At 35.8% G+C, this 21,938-nt stretch overlaps 1 protein-coding gene across 7 annotated transcripts in view; it reads right to left on the reverse strand.

Annotated features, from left to right (window-relative positions):
* Positions 1-4,215: 4,215 nt before the first annotated feature.
* Positions 4,216-21,938, reverse strand: part of PAPOLA (poly(A) polymerase alpha) — a 56,138-nt gene continuing 38,415 nt past the window's right edge. Inside the window, exons 17-24 of one of the 7 annotated variants that reach the window (XR_008550811.1) lie at positions 17,974-18,116; positions 15,690-15,790; positions 15,246-15,463; positions 11,651-11,713; positions 9,738-9,812; positions 7,445-7,742; positions 5,361-5,511; positions 4,216-4,497 (exon numbers count right to left, since the gene is read on the reverse strand). Coding sequence is in view for 4 of the 7 variants with exons in the window: in XM_037503935.2 (XP_037359832.2) it covers positions 7,647-7,742; positions 9,738-9,812; positions 11,651-11,713; positions 15,246-15,463; positions 15,690-15,790; positions 17,974-18,116 (696 nt within the window). In the remaining 3 variants the exon portion in view is untranslated. The other 6 variants (XR_008550810.1, XR_008550809.1, XM_054692523.1 and 3 more) reach the window with 6 other exon arrangements.

The following is a 21,938-nucleotide window of genomic DNA, read 5'->3' on the forward strand; positions in this document are numbered from 1 at the left end:
GACCGTTTCAAGCATGTGCCACACCTGACACGAACAGCTCCTTGTCCCATTGCTTTCAAGCCAGCTCTTGTCTCTCCACAGGGGCCCAAGCCCTGACTGACTTGAGTCCCACCAGCCTTAAACAAGCCGGTGGGGTTCTCCGTCCAGTCTTCACCCCAAGTGACTACCACAGCAGACCTCATCAAGACCAGCACTCAAGTCAGCCCCATTCCCGCTGTAACGTCTGGTCCTTCACTCAGGGAAGCTCTGTTACAGCCAAGTGTAACCAACCCAAGATCTACAAGTGAGAGTTTCCAAGTAATTCTTAACTAATGTTTTACTAATTTCTGTGGTTTGGCCACTAACTTGTGTTACTAAAATGTAACAGTATTAGCTTCCACAGGAATGCAGAGTCCACAAAGCCAGCGACTAGACCAGGGCTGCCACAGAACCTGAAAACATCTCAACAATAGAAGGGGAATTACGTTATTTTTCTCCAGGCTTCTGGCCTCACCTTACTATACATTTGCTTCTTTATCCCAATTGTATCACCCTCTGAAAAATCTCATTCACAGCACTTCAAGTCTAAGCCATTGCAAACCCTTCTGGAAATGAATATTCTCAAGCTTCCCTACAACTTTATGACAGCTGAATCCAGTTCATCAAAGCACCACAAAACCAAGAGGAAGTAAATGGTAGTTCTTCTACCCACCACAGTTGAAGATGCTATTGTGTCGGGATTATAGTTGGGAAGCCAACCTGGGAGCTGCCTGATGAAATTCTTGTGGGGCAGTCCAGGGGCTCTGAGAACAAAGCTGGCCTCAGGCCCTTGAAGCCAAGGATGCCAGCACTCTTCACACCTGGTGCCGTAAATGTTTTTATTTCCTCCCAAATCAAAGGTGGGAACAAACAATGCAGAATAGCAGGAAAAAGCTAGGGTCAGACAGATGTGGGCACATGGTCACTGACAGGTGTTTCCGCTGTGAATTACTGGCTTCTGTGTTCCTCCTCATCCCTGTTGTCAATGGATGCCCAGCTCAGCAACAGCTTTTGCTCACCATGAACCTCCAAAACGCATCCTAAATGCTGACACAACCCTGAAGTACGAGTAACTGCCTAACTCCCATGAGCCCTTTACTTGGGGGATTTGGCCTGACGACACGTCAGAGTTTAGCCCAATTCCCCTACAGCACCCAGTTCTTGGACCATGCAGCCAGGGTGAGGAGCCACCAGCGACCTGCTGATGTCCTCTGGCTCAGGCCAGGTCCAGCCTTGACACACTCTTGACACACATCCCAGCACACGGTTTTACTCAAAAGCCTGCTTGGAGGGCTTCATATTAAAGGTGGTAGACTGGTTAGAGCTTGCTTCTGGAGAGTGAGACTTCTCACAACCAACATGGCACCCAACCTATGACTTTAAATACTGGCCAGCATTAAAAACGATAAGATGCGAACTTCTCCCTCAATGAAAATGGTCGAAGCTGTCACGGATACAATAAATTTGATGTTTCATTGGGTTCTTCCTAGTTCTGAGATTTTTATGAACAAATTTAAATTGTTTTAAGCATTGTGACTCGTGTGTCATTTATTTAAAGTATTATAATTAAAATACATAACTACACTGCAATCCAACAGTTTTGGCAGATGGCAAAAATCATACTAGCAAGATTAATTTTTTAAAAGATTTATTTATTTATGCATACAAGAACTGGGGTGCAGGCCAGAGGTGGGGGGCGGTGAGAGGATTCACCAGAGTAGGGAGAATAGGCGGATCCACTGAAATACACTGCTGAGGGGAGCAGCGGGCGAGACAGGAGAAAGTCTGCTGTGCCATGTGGGTCAGCTCCCTGGCCGGGGATCGAACTCGTGCTGCAGTGGCTGCGGATAGCTTCACAGTGCTGACACTTAACCCCTTGCACCACCAGGGAGGCCCTAGCAAGATTTATAAGAATGTTTAGATTATCAGGAAATTGAAGTGTGTACATTTGGGCCCCTTCATAATACATGGACCATGATAGAACCTTTCTCTCGGAAGAAATCTGACCAACAGTGTCACAATTAAGCAATTAAGGTGAAACACCTGCATTCAGTGTTAAAACAGTAAGACAAACCTGTATCTCTGGAGTATCAGAGTGCCCAAATCCTACTGGGCAGCTCGGAGGACTGGACGGAACGCCACCGCTGCCCTAACCAGCAGCACTACCCAAGAACATGCAGCAACCATTACCACCGAGGAACACAGCTACCCACACACCAGGACTCACAGTGATCAATGTTCTTGGAGTTGCCAGACTTGACCCCTTAAGACCTGAAGGTTAACATGTAGAAAACACTAAGGTTGTCTATAAAATCTATTAAGGTATTTTCAAAATAAAACAATGCTGTCAAACCACCTTGGGATGAATTGTTTTTAAGAATTTGCACCAGGAATTATTTTACAATTGGAAAGTGTCCTATTTGCTAATATATTTGTCCCAAGTATTCCATAAACTCCAGGGTAAACATGGGGATCTGTAACAAGCCTAAACTAGAGAGATGTAGTTGACGAGCAGTCCTGGCACAGTGTCCGGGCACGGCCGGCTCTCTGCTGGGGGCGGCTTTCTTGGCTGTGAAGGCAGAGCATGCCCTCTGTCACTCATGGGGAGCAGTTCTGCCCAACTGTCTCTTTTCAACAACTTTATCATCAATCTCTTTATTAACAGCTCCACTGCAGTCAGAAAACGCAAACAAGGACCTGTTCTCGTGCCAGGTTTCTGGAAATCACACAGCACCAGGCACCACACAGTGTGAAAGTTTGTACGGAGGGTGTCGTGCCAAGACAGAGATGGCACCCACAAGGAACAGGCCTAAAGTCGGGACAGTGTAGATGATTATACTGAAATACTTTTCTAGCCCCGAAGTCAGAAAAGAACCCAAATATCTTTATGTGTACACACAGGGACAGAGGGCCCAGGAGCAGCATGACATTATCTATCCCCCCAAAATAATTTTGTATTGCCAAGATTCCTTGGGGCAGAAAATACTAAAAACATTTTCTGATTCAAGATTATGACATTATTAGAAAATACGGAAGAATGAAATAAATATCTGCAATGAGCTGTGGAACTCATAAAAATTATTCAAAATACATATTTTAAGCATGAAATATGTTGGATCAAAAAATAGCACCTTGCAAATTAAAGGCTTCTAAAAGGCTTGTGAAGTATTTTTAAAGAGACTTAAGACACCTAAAAAACAAAATCAGGGCGCAACCACATAACTAATAGGAAGTAAAAAAAATCCAAGCTAGTAAGTGAAAGCCGAGTAGGCTGTCTGGGTATTTTCAATACATGGAAAACAACTCGAGAAACACAGTGCATAGATCAGAAGCTACTCATCATTTTGCTGTTAATTACCTCATACTCAGGCCTAACACTTAAGCCTACCCCAGGTGAAGATTCACCCCCAATGGGTTTCACTTTAATCTACTTCCAATCTGTTGAAGTAACTGCTTAAAATATAAAGTACAGGTGAAACTATTTTTTCTAAAATTTTTGACCCTGATACTGTGGACTTTAACTGAAATGATAATAAATCTTGCTGTGCGGGGTCACCTGTGTTCTGATGAAAATGGACCTCCCCTTAGGCAGAAGGGGTGGTGGCCAACTTCAAACTGCGAGGCTGAGTATGCTCTGGGGCTTCTAGACCCTTCCTTGTTTATTCCACAATGCAAAACACCAACACCCTTTTGTCTCCCCTGGCCAATTCTGGGCCCCAGTAAGAGGAAGTATGTATGTACTGCATGTATGTGTGGTTTATTATCTGCAGTGACATTCCTTCCCAGAGACAAAGCATGTCTCTGAAGAAGAAAAGCAGAAGTTAAATGACTTCCCAAGAAACGTGTAATCACTTTTAGAATCCAGTACAATCACTTCTGAAATACATGGTTCAGAAATACTGATGCCGTCTTTCTTGATGCCAATGAAGCTATCTCAAGAAATTTTTTTTAAGAATTTTTAAAAATGATTAAGTACAAAGCATGAATAAATTGCTCTGATAGATATAAAAAGGTATTACACAGAATTAAACAGACCACTTGTTTCTATGACTGAAGTCATGTTTATTACAGAATGTACTTAATATTTATTTACCAAGTTCAGATGTGAGTTATGACAGCATCCATTTGTGATTCTGGTTTGAAGAAAATCTAACAGGAGAGGAATAAAGTAGAGAATTAAAAAAAAAAATTTCAGGCTAAAAGGCAACTTATTTTCCTTGTACTATTTTTTTATTTGAATTAAAATAGGTAAAAGTATATCCACAGGACTGTTCAATGCCTTTTTAGGTAAACAGTTTATCTTTTTGTTTAAGATACATTTAAATGAACTAACAGTTAATGTTTCCAAGGCTTGGTCTAAAAGTTTGTGTATATTAACGCTTTGTCCTTTCATATATCAATTACTACTTGAAGCTGATCATTTATTGCCACCTTGAGTGCAGCCAGAATTACTACTACGCAGAGCTCTAAAACATTTTTCTGTGTGGAGAGAAAAACAGAGGTGTTAATTAGAAAAATATAAACTTTATTCCAGAAGATAGTCAGAGCCACAACACTACTTTCAATTATCATTTTACAAATTCAGCAAGATGCATGAAATGCCAAAAAAAAATCACACAGGTGATAAAACTCCGAGTGTGATATCCAAGCCCACGTTTAGGAGTCTTTCAAAGCAGGCAAAGTATGGCAAGCTCAATTCTACTGATGTGAACAATGCCGTCAAGGTAACTGTTAACAATATTTTCCCTTTTGTTGAACAGCCCCAAAATTAAATTTTCTTTTACTAAGTTATTCCATGTTGGAGATGTATTTCTACATATAGTAAAACAAACAGACTTTGGAATTTGGAGAATACACACAACTGCATTAGAATAACAGATTGTATATAGAGGCCTCTCCCTCCATTCAAAACCCTTCAGCCAGCAATACTGGAGAGCTGACCATGGCAGACAGAGCAGTTTGCTCCTAACCCACAAGTTAAATACAGTGTCGAATGGTTGGGGTTTGATGCAAAGCAGTATCTCATTTGCGTTTAGTAAAGTGAGAAATATAGGAATCCTGGGTGGCTGTGAGCTACAACCCTAAATTCACTGAAAAACAACAGTGCCACCTGCTGACGTTCAGTGATTAAGCACCAACTGCTTTGAAGACCAACAGCTTTGCAAAAGCAGCGTGTGGGTGGCACACACACCATCTACCCGCTTGGGCGCGGCCACAGAAGAGGGCTGGCATCTGCACACACACAGCAGGTATTTCAGAGGGTGGGATAGATGAAAGAAAATGAAACATGAACTATGTTCATAGTTACTTGCCCAAGAACCAATTACATGAAAAACAAATACCTGATGATGTGAGACATGAATTATTAGGTTGTTGCTAATAGCATAAATTAACCAGAAACAAATCTTTTCTAAATGTAACCAAAGTAAATTCTTTTGCAAGTCTTCACTTAAGAGCCATGCTACACACTTCTAAGTAGTACCAATCAGATTGCTGAAAAAAACAAGAGAAAGTCAGTCAAAAGAAATGAGCCAACTGTGGGATTGTGCTGTTTTTTTTTTTTATTGTGTTTTCAATGGAGAAATACATCATCTGTTTACAAAATAGCTCTTGAAAAATACAAGGAGTACAGATACTATAAAACAAAGCAAACTCCAGTCATGAGACACTACGTACATCATGCGAAAGCAACAGTCTGATCTCCAGGTTATGAAAACTAGAATTAAAAAGTCACTACACAGAAAAGGTCCAAGTTTCCAGCTTGGCAAAACTTGGGTGCAGTTACATGAAACGTTTAATAAACTGAATTTTTTCCCCAATGTGTAAACAAAATGACAAGACTAAATCTGTGCCTGGCAATTTCAATCTAACTCTGAAGCTACACAAAACACACAGACACCTTGTACTCTTCACCTGTTAGTACGACCGTCGTTTTCCTTACGTGCTGGGAGAAAGGGCAAGGTGACTGTGCAGAGCAGAGATGTGGAAGTAGAAAGATGGTATACTAGACATTATAACGCATGGTGAAAATAAAGCCTCAATTAATGCATAGCCTAAGGGGTAAAGACTACACTCCAACTTTGGAAAATTAATTTAGAAGGACAGGGGAAGAGTTTAAGTAATTGCAGTTTAACATGAAAAATGCACATGTGATAGAATGGAGCACAATGGAGGATTCAAAAACATGCTCATCAAAACAATCTGTTAGCTTTGCTTCATCCAGATTAAGAGTTAAGTTTATCTACATCTGGCATCCCTCATACTTCCTAAAGAAGTGTTTTCTTTGAAGAATGGAGTTCCTAATCTATTGACAGGATACAACCAAAAAAAAAAAAAAAAAAGAGAAAGAGAGAGAGAGAGAGAGCTGACTAGATGTCAAGTGCTTGCTAGAAATGATTTTTAAAATGTTTCTACATGTAAAATTTACTGACATATTTTGGTCATCCACTTAAAAAAATTAGTCTAAAATTCTTGGAGAAAATGCCTTTTTGCCCATGTTTAAAGTTGAAAATCAACCATACTACAGACAGGAGTTCTGTGGAGTGTACAAAATTCCTTATATTTAGAGATCAAATGGCTACCCCAGAGTTACCATGTCTCACAGGCATTCCTTTTAGTCACCTAGAGTTTCAGCCATGGGACCACAATTTAGTGTCTGCGCCACGCAGCTGCCCGGTCACCAGCTTCAACATCATGGCTGAAGAAAATACTGGCATTTTATTTTTTATGAAGTAAGTCTTACCTTACGCATACAAGCAAAAAAGGAAATGAGAAGGGGGAAGAAGCAAACAGCTTTGCTTGTTTCGAAGACAACAGATGGAAGGCAAAAGAATAGGGAGCTTTAAATAAGCTCAAAGAAAAGTATTTGCTGGCTGATCACTGATTTGTATGCACTCTAAAACAACTCTATAAATAAAAACCAATATATCATTTCTTAATCATGACCCCATCAAAAGCGAGTATTTCCTAATTATTCTTCCAATGTCAAATATATATCCGAGAGCTGACATTTCATTTTTATGGATTACAGCTACCTCACTGGGACTGAACGAGCTGTATGTTTATCCTTTCTCTGAGGTTTCCCAGTACACCACTGCACAATGGCATCTAATTTAAAGACTAATGGTAAAGAAAATTCCTTAGGAAAAAAATGAAAATCCATCAAGCTGAAAATCTAAAATTAGTTCTACTTTCTAATAAAAAATACATAAAAGTGCATCATCAGAATAAGGAATTCTTATGCCAGTTTGTATTGCAAATTTTCCAAATAATGTATCAAACATAAACCCAATCCAGATGTCAATTATGGATACAAATATAGCTTGAGGTTGTTTTTTTCTTTTTTTCAAGGCAGTAATTTTTTGAAATAGTTAATACAACTGTTGCTAACACAATAATAATAGTACTCCTGGCTTCACATACTAACCTGGACTTCCGATCAAGTGCTGATTAGCCCAGTAAGGGAGGTCACAAAATTTAAAGGAAGGAAAAAAAAAAAAAAAAAAAAAAAAAGCCCCTAAATCCATTTTCAGTCATGTCTAGTCTTGTACCCTCCATTCTCCTTTTTTAGCATTTGAAGACAACAGGTTGAGTTGGCAGATATTGTTTATGGACCCCTGAGGTGGTTTTTACCGATTCAATCTCAGTTTTATTGAATTCTTGATAACAGGAATAGGATTTGCAGGGAGAGCGGGGATATCAGAAAGGTCTGTACTGGATGTTTTCTGAGAACGAAAGCAAAGAATACAACATTGTTCAAAGCACTGTAACTTAACAATAAGATTTACTTCCTAAGAAATGGGTGGGGCCATAAGCAGTATTATAATTTTAAAGAAAAACAATGTAAAATGTTGTTAAAATGGAGTGTGAATGATTATTAAAAAATTATTTGTTCTATATTTGCAGAAATTTTCAAATAAGAGTATTTTAGCAATATATAGAAAACACTTATTTCAAATACTGCACTAAGAATCACCCATCCTATCAGTAAGTCCATGAAAAGTTTTATTTACTTGCAAATAACACTAACAGTTGCCATTATTAACTGGTATTGGAGCACCCCCGTGTGGGAGAAAACTTAAAGTTCACCTTAAACATAAGCACAGCAGTTATCAGTAAATCTATTACTTTCTGATTGAGAAAATTGTAAAACTAAGAAATATACAACTGAGTGATAAGTTACTCTCAATTTTTGGGAAGCTTTATTTATATTGCAAAACAGATTAAATCAAGGCCTCGTTAACATTCAAAAACATGAATTTTTTAAAAAATAGTTTATTATGGAAAATTCCAAACATACACAAAAACAGCAAGCACTGTATCATAAGTCCCCTGTCGTCTCTACCTGGGCATCATCAACTGCCAACCAAAAGAAGGCCCCTGTCCTCCCACCTTCACTCCCAGATCATTCTGAAGCAAATCCCAGAGATCCTATCATCTCAGCTATAAAGGTCTATAAAGGACTCAAACCTAATTGTAAGCCAAATTGATCTCCAAATAGCATTCTTTGTTAGACCAGGCACAACATTTTAATCACCTTCCCAGAAATAATATGCCCCCTTCTATCACAATACATCAGGATATGTTTTTAATCAATATAAACATTCTTTTTGTATCTGGGGGAGTTTTCTCCCAATGACTCTAGGATCTTTTAATCTGAAAGAAAATCCCACTTACTCAAAAATATCTAAAAGGCTTTTGTGTACTTATCAGTTACAGGGAAGAACTATGATGAACTATGAAACTAGATCCCTAGAGGGTAATGTGGCAAGCAAAAGACATGCAATCACAGGACAGTGTAAGTTTTATAAACAAGTCTGTCCACGTGTCAATATCAAGCACACTTAACTCTGTCTCCCCAAGTTTTAGGAGATAAAGATACTCCAGAATGTAGACATAACATTTCTATCTTTAGGGGCTCTGACGGTTAAAAGCCAGCAAAACACCTCTTAAAATAATCACATTTTAAGTAACTGAATCTCAAAGTAGCAAAATATCCTTCTGTCGGTGAGCAGTATCCCTATTCAGCGGTGGTTATCTCCATTATTTACAGATGTTAAAACCCATCAAATGTCTATTATTTAAGAAAATATTTGGTGTCAGTTTGACCTAGACTCTGGAGTTTACTCAAGTTGAAAAGATTTAAGAGGAAAACAGTTATTTCACAAAAAAAAAATTTTTTTTTTTTTTTCCACAAATCAAAGGAAAAAGATTCCAGGTGCCTGCTGCATACGAAGAATTGTCACAAGCAGAATTTCTAGGACAAATTGAAGACTATTTGCAAAAACTATATGCAAAAACTATTTACATAAAATTATCAGAGATGAAAAAGTCAAACAGAAACACAGTTTAAAAATAAGATCATCTTAACATTGAAAAAACTAAGAATTTCTAGCTGTGTCATAATTTAATTATACCACTCTCTGACCTATAAATAAAACTTCTATACTGTAATGTGACTAGTGAGGATTTAAATGATTGCAATATCAATAATATAAAAGGGTATGAGTTAGTATCTTCACATGCAAAAAGAACAGCTTCCATTAGTCCCAGTCCTTGCTTTTAAACTACAATAAATGCATTTGTGGGCTAGCAAGTAATTACTTTAACAAAGATAATTTTAATAGTCATATATATCTATATATATTTTCACTAAATCATTATACCACACTAATCTTAAGAACATTTATAAAACTCTCCTTGCTTTTTGTACTTAGTACCTGAGAGGCCAACAGAGAAGCCGCTGTCTGAATAGTTTCTGATTGAGTTGTACTTGTCTCTGTATCAAGTTGTTCCTGTGAGACAAAGAGGATGGGGGAGGAAAGAGACTTAAAAAAGAATAAAAGAACATAACTGGGTTTGGTGGCTAATAAGGAGACAAACTGGAAGACAGGAGGGATCAAGAGAAAATTGCAACTACATTACAGAACTGTGTCTCAAGCCTAACAGCAGGCAGTCACACCATTTCAGATGCACACACTTCCTCTTGCCTACTTATAACGTGTGAGTTTAAAATATCTAGTGACTTCCTAACCAAATCCAACAGAGATATTTCAAGCAAACAATGACTAAAGACATATACAAGCACATTGTGAAATGTTGCCCAGGCAGCAACTACCAGAATATAAACCTAAGCTCTTAGCTATGTGAAAACAACGAAACCCACCCAATGATAAATAAAATTACCCCAAAAGATAAATCTTGCCCCCATACCTGCCTTTAATTAAAATTCAGAATGTCTCTAAAACATTTCTCCTTCCTTATGGTGTCTCTTCATGTCATCAATAATCAATGTTTATGTACTGATTCTACTCTAAGCACAACTGGAAAATAACAGGTGAACCATGTAATCCCACTGCTATCAACTTTTTTAAAAAAAGAACACAAAAGCAGTAACACACACATATACAGATAAATGAAAATAAACCTAACTTTTTCAGTTTCCATTAAGCAATATATACAACAACAAAAAAAACCCCAATAAAATACCAACTTTCTCTTATGAAACTGGAAAGGTTATATATAGGGGGTAAGGAGTAGAAATGGAATAAGTGTGGTCTTTCTGGAGCACAACTTGACAATACATATCAAGTTAGCCATAGTAATTCCCCTTTCATTAAGTTATCCTATGAAATAAACATATAATAGATGGCATGTATTTAGCTACAGTCAATACTACAGTAGCATAAAGCAACTTTCTTCTTTTAATGGAAACAATTGCTAACAACAGGGAACTGGTTGAATAAAATATGGTTAATAGCCTTAAGATTGCACTGTATGTAGCTACTAACACTATCGTGTAGAACAAATAATTTCATGAACAATTTTTCTTGATTTACATACTGAGTAAAGATTTGAAAGCAAAAGGTATCAGAAGGTAAGCACACATAAAAACTAGATACCAAAAGAATATATATCATGAGAATTTGGATAATTTGAAGGGAATAGACTTGAATCTTTCTACAGGAAGGGGAAAAAAGTTGAAAGTCTTACTCAGTACATTTCAATTTCTGATAAAATGACATTCAAAGTCTAATAGTTTGGTTACAATCAGTATTCCAGCCATCTACCTTGCTTCATCGCTATGCGTCCCAGGTTCTAGCCAGAAGCTATCAAAAACTGGTTCTCCAAACATGCCACCCTCACCCCAACAGTGAGGTGACTGTCTTATCTTGGACTGGCAAAAACCCCACACTCTCTAGCTTCTATAAGTATCTCAAATTCTACATTTGCCTTCTCTGAGTCTTTCACTGTTTCCAAAGTGAAAAAAATAACATCACACCCTCTCACCCAAACCCCCACTCAATTACTTCAATTTTCTTTGATAATGTGATTCATCAAGTCTTGGCTTCCTCTTCTCACCTTAATTATGTTCCTTTACTCTTCCCTCACCACTACTTCTAGTCAGTGTTCACCACATTAACCGACTGTGGCAGGATCTCAAACACTCGAGGAATTCAATTTCAGCATTTTAGGTAACATTAAAAAAGGACAAACACGTCTCTAAAAATAATAGTGAAGACGATCTAAAACCTACAGAACGAAATACAGTACAATATTCCAGAGACAATTCTAGAGCACATCTTCTGTACTTTTCATATTGTGCATGTATCCCAAGGCTAAATTAGTATACCTTTGTTTCTGTTTTATCATGTCCACTCAAAGCAAGACAGTTAGCATCTTCACTTGTTTCATCCTGTTTTTAAAAAAAAAAGCTTTATTCTCTAAAATGAAAAATTTAGATTATCTGCCAATCAATGCTTTATAATTTTTTAAATTATAATTTAACCTGTAAGATCAAGGATAGCCTTAAGATAACCAATTAACCAATTTAATTTGGCTTTAGTAACTATCAAAATTAAAAAGAACTTAAGGAAAGATGTTATTTTTGATCATCACCATTTCCCACACCACTATGAGGTCATAGAATATTTCTGTAAGAAGAGGACAAAAAAAGTTCCTTGGTCAAACAATTCAGAAACTTAGACTACTATGACACCCCCACCCCAACCCCTCCACCCCAAGTTTCCACACACATTAATTAAAAGTTATAAGAAGTTCCATAAAAAAATACCTCTAACTTCCCCAAACTTAGCCACAAAATCCTCCTGCTAAATAACACCTATTAACATCGGGAAGAACAGGAAGTTTGAGAAATGTTCTCCTCCAGTTTTAATATTTTAATTATAACTCCATTAAAAATAACTCACTTTTGGTAAAAAGGTGGGCAGGAGCCAAAAATAGCTGTACCTTCCCAGTCCTGCAGTGATTTACAATAAACATCACTTTCGTAAGAAAAACAACTCTGACACTAATTTTTCTCTGCTTTATTTACTAAGCAGAACTAAAATTTAATCTTAAATGTTGCTTAAAACAAGACCTAGAAACCACACCCTAACTTATAGCTTAGAGCAGATTTAATAGCAACATTAACTCCCAGAAGGACCACTATTATATCCTGGGAACATACAAAATTAAAAAAAAAAAAAATCTAAATCACAACATGGCAAATTTCAGCACAGACTGGACATGTGACACTGTGGAATTGTTAATATTGGTAAATATACTTATGTGTGTCTACACACACAAATATATGTGGTGATAAAAATACTCTAATTGCATTTTTCAGAAATGGGTATTTTTAAATATAAAATGAAATATGATTGAAATAATATGCCTGGGATTTGCTTCATAACTATGGGGAAGGGGGTTGATGCGTAGTTGAAGCAAGGCTGGCCATAAGTTAACTGTTGAAGCTAAGTGATGCAAACAGGACTGTTCACTATACTTTTGTACATGATTGAAATTTCCCATAAAAGTTCTCCAAAAAAAAAAAAAAAAAGTATATATATTTTTAGCCATATATATAATTATCATTAATCACATAATCCAAGTGAAGGGACAAACCTTTTTTTTTTCCTAGTTTTACCTTACATTCCTACCATTTACATGTATTTGAAAAGCTTTTGGGTAGGATGCAAATTAAGGAAATACTTTTAACTATTCTCATGTCTACTGAAGTAGTAATAATTGATTAATTGATTAGGACCAGAGTTTCTTTCTGGCTTGCTAAAATTGCTAGTATCATTATCATTAAGAGAGAATACAAAAGACCTAGTTTAGGAGAACTACAAAATTAAATATTTTAACAATCTTCTTCAACTTTAGCACCATGAAATTTAGGCCTGAGTTCTAATCCTTGCTCTGACTTTCTAATTGTATAAATGGGAAAGCCACTGGATCTCAAGTTTCTCTTCTGTGAAATAAGGAGATCAGCCTATGAAATAATAAACAAAGATCCCAAGTTCCTTTCTATATCTGAAAATTCTGATTTTTATTAGTCAACTCCATACAACTGCCATAAGCAAAAAACAGACTGTGCAAAACTATATAAAAAAATTGCAAGAAAAAAAAGTCTGTTTTAAAGGACAATAAGACATCAATCAAGGGGTCTTATTTAGTTTCAGATTTAAACAAAGACTGTTAAAAAAAAAGGGGGAGGACATCTAAGTACTGACTAGATACTTGATGTTAACAAATTGTTCACTTTTCTAAACAAAAGCTTGTTTTGTTTACGCTTTCTTTTTTGTAACCCTTATGTTTTTAGATACATTATTTTTAAGATACTAATGAAATGAAGATGTCTGGATTGGGCATTTAATGCAAAGGGGAAATGTGAAGAAGATGGAAAAGGCAGAAGGAATTAACTGTACAGGAACTGGCCAAGAGCATTGTAACTGCAGCTGGATGATGGTATACATGGGGACATGAAGTGATTTCCTTGACTTGTGTTTGTATTTTAAAGTTTCCATATTAACTTTAAATTGCCTCTCTAAACTAGATAGAAAACAAGCATTATTCTACACCAAAGTAAATCTAAACAAAATTACAAGAATTGTGTTGTACCTATTTAGCCAGAGCTCTCAGGGACCATTAAAAAAATTCATTAACATTAAGGAAGTAGGACGACTGGCGTCTACAGTTAAGCTTACGTACACGCCAATAAAGAGAAATGTGATTTCTGAAAGGCTCTGACAACTCCAAGCAAACAGAATGTGGAGTTACACCTAAGCTAACAGGTTCTCAGGCTGCTATACCACACAATTAGGTAGAAACGTGAAGTTTACTAAGAGCCCCAAGCCTAACTCCTGGAGAGTCTGATTCAGTGTACCTGGAAGAAATCCTAAAAATCTGTTTTTGAAAAAGAAAAATTTAAAAAGTAATTCTGATGAACAACCGAGGCTGAAAAATCATTGCCATAAGAGACAGACACACACTCAACTGGTTTTTAGAATATATCTTTTAAAGATATACCCATTTTTTCATTCTCATTTAGCATCATCACTGATAAAAAGCTCATCAAATTATTCGTATTTACTTAGTGGTGACCATTTCCAATAAAATCCAAATCAAAAGGTTTCAGAAAAAAGCTATGGTACCAAACACCAGGGACTGAAATTTTTCACCATTATAATCAAAGCACTCCCTGAAAAAACTTAGGTTCTTTCCCCCATTCTACAGAAATGTTGGTGTGGCAAATTCCTAAATAACAAATTACCAGCCAAAATTCATATGGAAATTGGTGGTCATGGACTATCCTCTCTGGGTCAATGAAGCAGGTCTCAGGAAACAACATGAGAGGGACTCCAGAGAGCAATGAGATTGTGTAACAAGGCTACTTCTAAAACTATTTGACACTGACAAGTTAAACCAGCCATTTTTATAAAAAGCAAAAACATTGCTAGAAAGGTTTTCCTGAAAGTGTTAGGGAAAATAATCATTCAAACTCCCAAAACTAATCTGACTTTGCAGCTTGGCCAATCATTCAGGAAAAATTCCCTGAGAATCTCTTGTATTAAATCATCCTGTAATGCCATGTAAACAGAGAAACTCCCAAACTTCATTTGGAACACAGAAGGAAAAAACTGTGTTCAAAGGAGCTGTCAAAGAATCACTACACGTAAAAGACAGAGTCATGAGAGAATAATAAAGATGACATGTTATAGCTATGCTAAATTGTGCTGCAGAAGAGACATGCTGTAAAAGTTTAAACAAGAGGCACAGCTTTAGGGACGAGGTAATAATAGAGGGGTGAAGAGAAACTATGGCACTAAAGCACAGCCTACACAGTTTCTGAAAGCTTTCCTCCTTGTTCCTTCTCAATTTTCTATGACTGCATCTTAAAACTGGCAAGCTGGTACACCCACAGCTAACTAATACATAGATACCTCTTCTGTTTTGGTTTTCTTGGGACTCTCTTCTTTATGAGGTGAGGCTGTCCTCTTGACTCCTGTAGGGTTAGGTATTTTTGTTGCTGCATTTCCTGAAGGTCTAGGTGGTGGGTTTACCAGACGTGTTGAAGAAACAACTCTGGAGACCGTAGGCTTTGGTGGTGGTGAAATGGCTGGCTGTGTGGCAGTTTGAGGAATGCTTTCACTCGATGTACCTGAATGGTAAGGACACAGATAAATAAAAATTAAAATACATCATGTGGACACTAAGCTACAAGTGAAGTTTTATGTCTGTGAATTTAATTTCACTGGTAATTTTACATGTAAAATAAAATGGCATTAACAAATTGAATTCAAACTTATCAACAATAATCTTTCAAAATGAAGGCTAAAATCAAATACAATATAGTAGTCTCAAATCTATCAAACTAATCTCCTTACCCCCTGAGCTTTCACTGGAATTTACTTGTGGCACAGAAACTTCAGTAGCCTGTATGTTGGTCACAGATGCTGCTGTTACAGCTGGAACAGGACTGTTTCTGCTAAAAAAAGGAAGTAAAAAAGCAAAGAGAAGTATATAAAATAAAATTCATTACAAAATATGTACAGATTTTGTAAAGTAAATGATTAGTTTTAATTCTCACACATACACATAACTGACTTTACCTGATAAAATATAACCAACAACCAAAAGCAGTGTTGTTCACTAGGATTTTAATAATGTAAATATCCTATATCCGCACTAACCACTATGGCAACTACTGTACAAATACTCTGCACCTAAAATACGGATAGTGTGAAACTGAATACTTCATTTTTTTTAAATAATAAATTTAAACTGTCACATGTAGGGCTAGTTACTACCACATTAAACTTAATCTAAAAAAAAAAAAAAGGCTGTTCTTTTCTCATTTGGGTATAAGAAAATCCTATCAAAAGCTATAACCAAGAAAATGGCCCGAGAAATAAATTCCTACATACAAAATCTAACAGCCTACCTAATGGCACAGATAAACACTAACGTCTCTCAAAGTCCAAGTCCTGCCATGTTCTATATTCCACTCCCTCCTGTTATTTTAGGAAACTCAAATCATCCCTCTAATCTCTTAAATGTCTGTTTCAAATAAATACTATAATTAGCATTTAAATAATGAATTAATATTACCTCCTCAAAGAAAAAGGGCAAAAAATACTTCATGGTTACTCTCTCTCCCTCAGCTAGAGCTCATGCTCTGGAGCTGGAGGATGCCATGACAATGGGGGTCAGCACTACAGGATGTAATACTTGGTGTGCACCTCACATTCATATGCAACAACAGGGCAGGTGGTTTATTAAAGCTCTGGAGATCACTAGCACACGTAAGTAAATGAAGTCAACAGCACAGGTGAAAACCATACCCTCAGGGAGAATATGAAGGTGAGATGAAAGACTGAGGACAGAGTCCTGAAGGGCACAAGTATAATGATTAAATGGGAGAATGTGTGAAGAAAACCTAAAATAGCTAGAGGAGAGGCTATTATATAACAAATACTCAATATGTGTTGGACAAATGTATAGTCCAACTTAAAATGCAAAAATGTTATTTATACATGTTGTCTAATATAGTTTCGAGAAACTTATTAAACTTCTGAAATGACACAGTAGTATGTATGTACGCTTTATTTTATAAACACATGCATAAATTCAAAGAACACAAAGGCTTTCATAAATCCCAAAATTCTTATTAGAAGAACTATTAGTGCTTTCTTCACTTAGAAAAAACCCCATTAAAAATAAAATCTGAAAGTTAACCCTCTACAAACACATAATCGTTTTTACGTTCACACTTGAAGTCTTCAATTATGAATGACTAGTCTAAAAACACATCTTGCACTCAAAGTCTGAGGGAAAAGAGAGAACCTAGTCACTGCACCTCAACATTTTCTATTTCACTCTTATCCAGAGAATCATCCCAACCTGTGCCTTTGTCACTGCTTATATTTTAATGATGCAATTTTAAAGTGTGTTTTGTAACAACTGAAATGTAATATGCATTCATAAAAATGTTCAGGTTTTAAGTCTCAACATATCAATTAACAATCTGGTCAGTATAACCATGACAATTTAGAGTATTAGCAGCCCAGAAGTCTACCATAAAGAACTCCCTTCGCAAAAAACATTCTGCAATTTATAGAAGCTAAATATAAGCATTTTTTTTTTATGTTCTAAGTTTTTTTTAACACCAGAGTCTGGTAATAAAAAGTTTTAGCTGCTTTAAATGTTTTTATAGAGACAATTCTTCAACAAAAGGTTCCTCTAATTAAAAACATTCTTCCTTAGAAAATAATATCTTTACAAATATGGTCCCTGTTACACCAGTATAAGCAGTTCCAGGACAGAATGGTGGTTATTCTCCCTCTTACCTATCCTCCTTAGCCAAACAGTTAATCTATAGGCAGGAGATGTCACTATATAAAATGGGAGGAGTAATGGTGCTAAAGTTTATTCATAGCTGACCAAATAAAGACATATCTATCAGAAAAATGGCATGAGACAGAAGAACAAAAGTAAGTTACTTTCCCCAAAACCAGAAGTTAAACTGCTGTTTTAAAAAATGTAGATAGTGGGCTATTCTTAATAGAATGTAGATAGTGGGCTATTCTTAATAGATGACTTTAACAAGAGAACATATCTAACATGTGTTTAACAAACAGTCAGTTCACTTCCATGCCCTCTTTTCCTTACCCCTGAGAGCTGCCAGAACTGTTCAATGGACTGGTCTTCATAGCACTAGTAGGTGAAGGCACAGACATGCTGTTATCACTGTCCATAGACAAGTCAAGGCTGCTGTCATTCAGAGGTGTCAATCTGACACCTTCCGTTGAATGCTGCAATTAATAATCAAATACGTTTTTATTTTATTAATTCTTTAAAATGTATCTTTTAAACTGATATGTGATTTCTACTAAAAAGCACAAATCAAAGTTTTTATGAAAATGAGAAGTAGCTTGCTCACTACCAAGGCAAAGATTTGGGAGACACCTACTTCCTGCCTTCTGAGACCTTCAACTTAACTATAATTCTCCTGTGAACAGACAAAGAGAAGGAAGGAATGCTACATGAACTGTATGCACTCAATTAAAACACTGCAAGTAAAAAACACCATAATATGGAAACACATGATTCTCAAGTCAGTGGGCTATAAACACATATACATACACACATATAAATATCTATCAGAAAACTTTGACTATAAACATGATACCAACAATGAATATTTCTAGCTAGTGAGAATAGGATTTTTATGGTTTTTGATTGCTATTCTACAATGAATACGAAAACTATGTAATTTCAAAAAACATTATCAAGTAAGAATAATTCAGTGCCTCTCCTATGTGTAAACAAATGAAGAGTCACTCAAAAAGCAAGTGTTTTCTAGTGCTCTAATGACCATTTAGGATTTTAACACAATAAAATAGTGTAAACTCCTATGAAAATAAAAGCAGAATTTTTTGAAAAGTAAAGTTGGTTCTTATTTTTAAATATTAAAGCATTTATATTTTTAAAGAATAGTTACCTAATGTAAGAAAACCAAAATAAAGCTAACAGAGTTAAAAATGATATTATGGGATGAAATTTGACTTCTCAAGTGACAAAGCTCCCATCTCTGCAATCAGTGCTATTATGTCACATCGATTTCAACTACCTCCCCCCCCAGAAAACCTCTCACTTCAATCTTCACTTACTCTCAGAGACATTTTAATGGAAATAATTTACTATGTTGACAATAACCCATTCCCCCAAACATTTATGTATAAATTCTCCCACTTCCAACAACAAGATATTCTAACTGTAGATTTAGTACTACAGAGAGACCACTTGCATATTACATAAGTCAATACTGATCAAATGGGTAAGATTACATTTGGCAGAAGTTAGAGGAAGAGAAAGTAATGCCGCCTCTTTTGAAGTCAGTTGTGAAATAAATTTTCTAACATTCTAAAAGAACATCTTTCCTGTACAAAAATGCTACCAAACTCATTCTCCACAAGACAATTATTTGTTCAGTAAATAAATTATACTCAATTATTTACAGTCACCTGCCTGACCAGCCAATCCAACACCTGTGAGCTAACAGACTACTGTTGGGGATAATCTGTGAAGGTGAGTTTTTTCACTAGTTGATCTGAATACCAAAAAAGCATTATACTACTTTGCTTTGCCCTCTGTTAGTCTACCAAGTTTGGTATAAGAGACTTCAATGCCAAAACTCCATAAATATTCTATCTCTAATAGAATAAATAAAATTAATCTCTAATAAAAGATACAGATAGGGTAAACCACAGAGAGAAATAAACACAAACTGTGAAATCAAACCTAAGTCAAATTCACAGCTCATACTACTTGACATTAGGCAAGTTTTTTTTTTTACTGCTGTTTTTCTATAAAGGAAACAAAACCCCTAAATTGTTGTCTCTTTCAATATAGAAAAAGACTGATATAGTACTTTGCAAATAGCAGTAAATAAAAGGAAGCTACTAATAAGAGTACAAAGAAAATATTCATAGATCTAGATTTCCAGATGCTTATTACTTATAAAAGTTAAGTCCTATTTTCTAGTAGAAATGTGGACATAATCTAAATGACGTTGGAGGACAGATTTAATCATACTGTAGTCATAAAGAGATACTGAGCAGGGCCTCCCTTGGTGGCGCAGGCGGTTGAGCAAAGCGCTGTGAAGCTGTCCATAGCCTCTGCAGCGCAGGTTCGATCCTGGCCAGCCAGCAAGATACCCACATGGCACAGCAGACCTCTCCTGCCTCACCCGCTGCTCCCCTCAGCAGTGTATTTCAGTCAGTCTACCTGTTCTGCTCCCTGCTCTGTCTCTGGTGAATCCTCTCACCCTCCCGCACATCTGGCCTGTACCCTGGTTCTTATATAAATAAGTAAATCTTTAAAAAAAAATAAAAAAAGATACTAAGCAATTATTTAACATTAGTAATTTCATGTAATTTAGATAGCCCCACTATTGTAAACACCCCCAAAAAACAGGTCACAAAATGCTATTAAAAATCTTAAAAATAGATACATATGGTTACTGAACACAGAATAATCTGTGTAAAAATAAACATTTAAAATGTTAAGAGTACTACTGGTGATGAGATTTTAATTAAACTTCATTTGATAAACATACTTTTTGGACAAAATTTCTGATCATTAGTGATACTTTTTATAAATTCTACAAAATTGTATCTCCACAGATAGGGCTTCAATAGACTAAAAATTAAATTTCCATAAACTATACACTAGCTGTTCCAAATATCAATTCTATCATGTAAACAGTTTTAAAAGGTAATCTAAATCAAGGACTCTAGAAAATCTAACTACTCTCAGTTATAAATAACTGATTTAACAACACAAATAGGCCAAGTGTTAAAGAATATTAACTATTTATCTTCACATCTAAAACCACATAAGCACACTGAATATTTTTATATATAGTTAACACACATTTAAATACGGTTGCCTTAACCCATTAATAATATAACACATCAAGGGACAATTAGAAGACAAATGTCTGACTTGATAGTTTAGTTTAAAAATAAAATTATTCAGTGGTCAATTGTGTGTTAAGTATATTTTACAACAAAATAACATTGCTTGAGAAAAGACAGTACATCTCTGTTACTTCCTAGATTACCTAATTAACTCATAAAACAGGTTAACAACAGCTAGCAAGTTAAGCCATGTAAAGCTTTAAAGTCAACACATTACTCTTTTAAAGTGAAGCATACTTTCAAAAACTGCATTTTAGACCCAAAAAATCCAAGTTTCTCTACGCCTTAGTTATGAAAAATGGTAAGTGATAAGACCATAGACAAATATGAGAACATTTACAAAATGCAAAAGTACTAAGCTAACAGATAATGACTCATTTTATCTTCACAAAATACTGAGTGAAGTAGGTAAACATCCCTATTTTAAAGATGAGGCAAACCAAAAATGTTTGTTATACAACCTGCCCACATCTCACATCTAGGAAGCATTGAAGCTTAAAATTGAAATCAGACAGTCTACTCTAGAGTCCATACTCTTAACTTCACTGCTTTGTACCATAATTTATTTCATTTTTAAATAAATTATTGACCTCGTGAAGATTTCACCATATATATCAAGAGCAAATCACATTGTACTACATCGGCAACTAATGTCACATGTCAAGTCCATCTAAATTTAAAAAACAAACATTATATTAATTTCATCCTCTCTTCCCAGTCACAGATAACCAACCATTCATTATCCCAACTGCCAGGTACCATTCTCTAGTACATACATTTATCTGAAATTCTGAAATAATATACTGCTTTACATTTTTTAAACTTATGGTACTCATCTACATCCGTTTTGTTTAACTCAGCATATTAATACATGTAGCTCTAATTAATTTATTTTCACTGCTGTGTAAAAGTAATCGAAATAAGCCATTTTTGGAACTACTTAAAGTAAAAATGTAGCTGTCACCTCTGCACTAAAATTTCAACATATCCTCTATCAGAAGTCCAAATAAGAACATGGCTATAAGTTATTAACAGGAAAGATTAATACCAGAACTCAACTGTCAGTGATCTGTATAATCAATAAATTTTAATTTTAAGTAATAGATATGTACAATTCTTACCAAAATAAAGCCATTTTACTAAAAAAGTCAC

This window comes from Talpa occidentalis, unplaced genomic scaffold (assembly GCF_014898055.3).
Source record: "Talpa occidentalis isolate TD23 unplaced genomic scaffold, MPIMG_talOcc4v2.1 talOcc4.11, whole genome shotgun sequence".
NCBI lineage: Eukaryota > Metazoa > Chordata > Mammalia > Eulipotyphla > Talpidae > Talpa > Talpa occidentalis.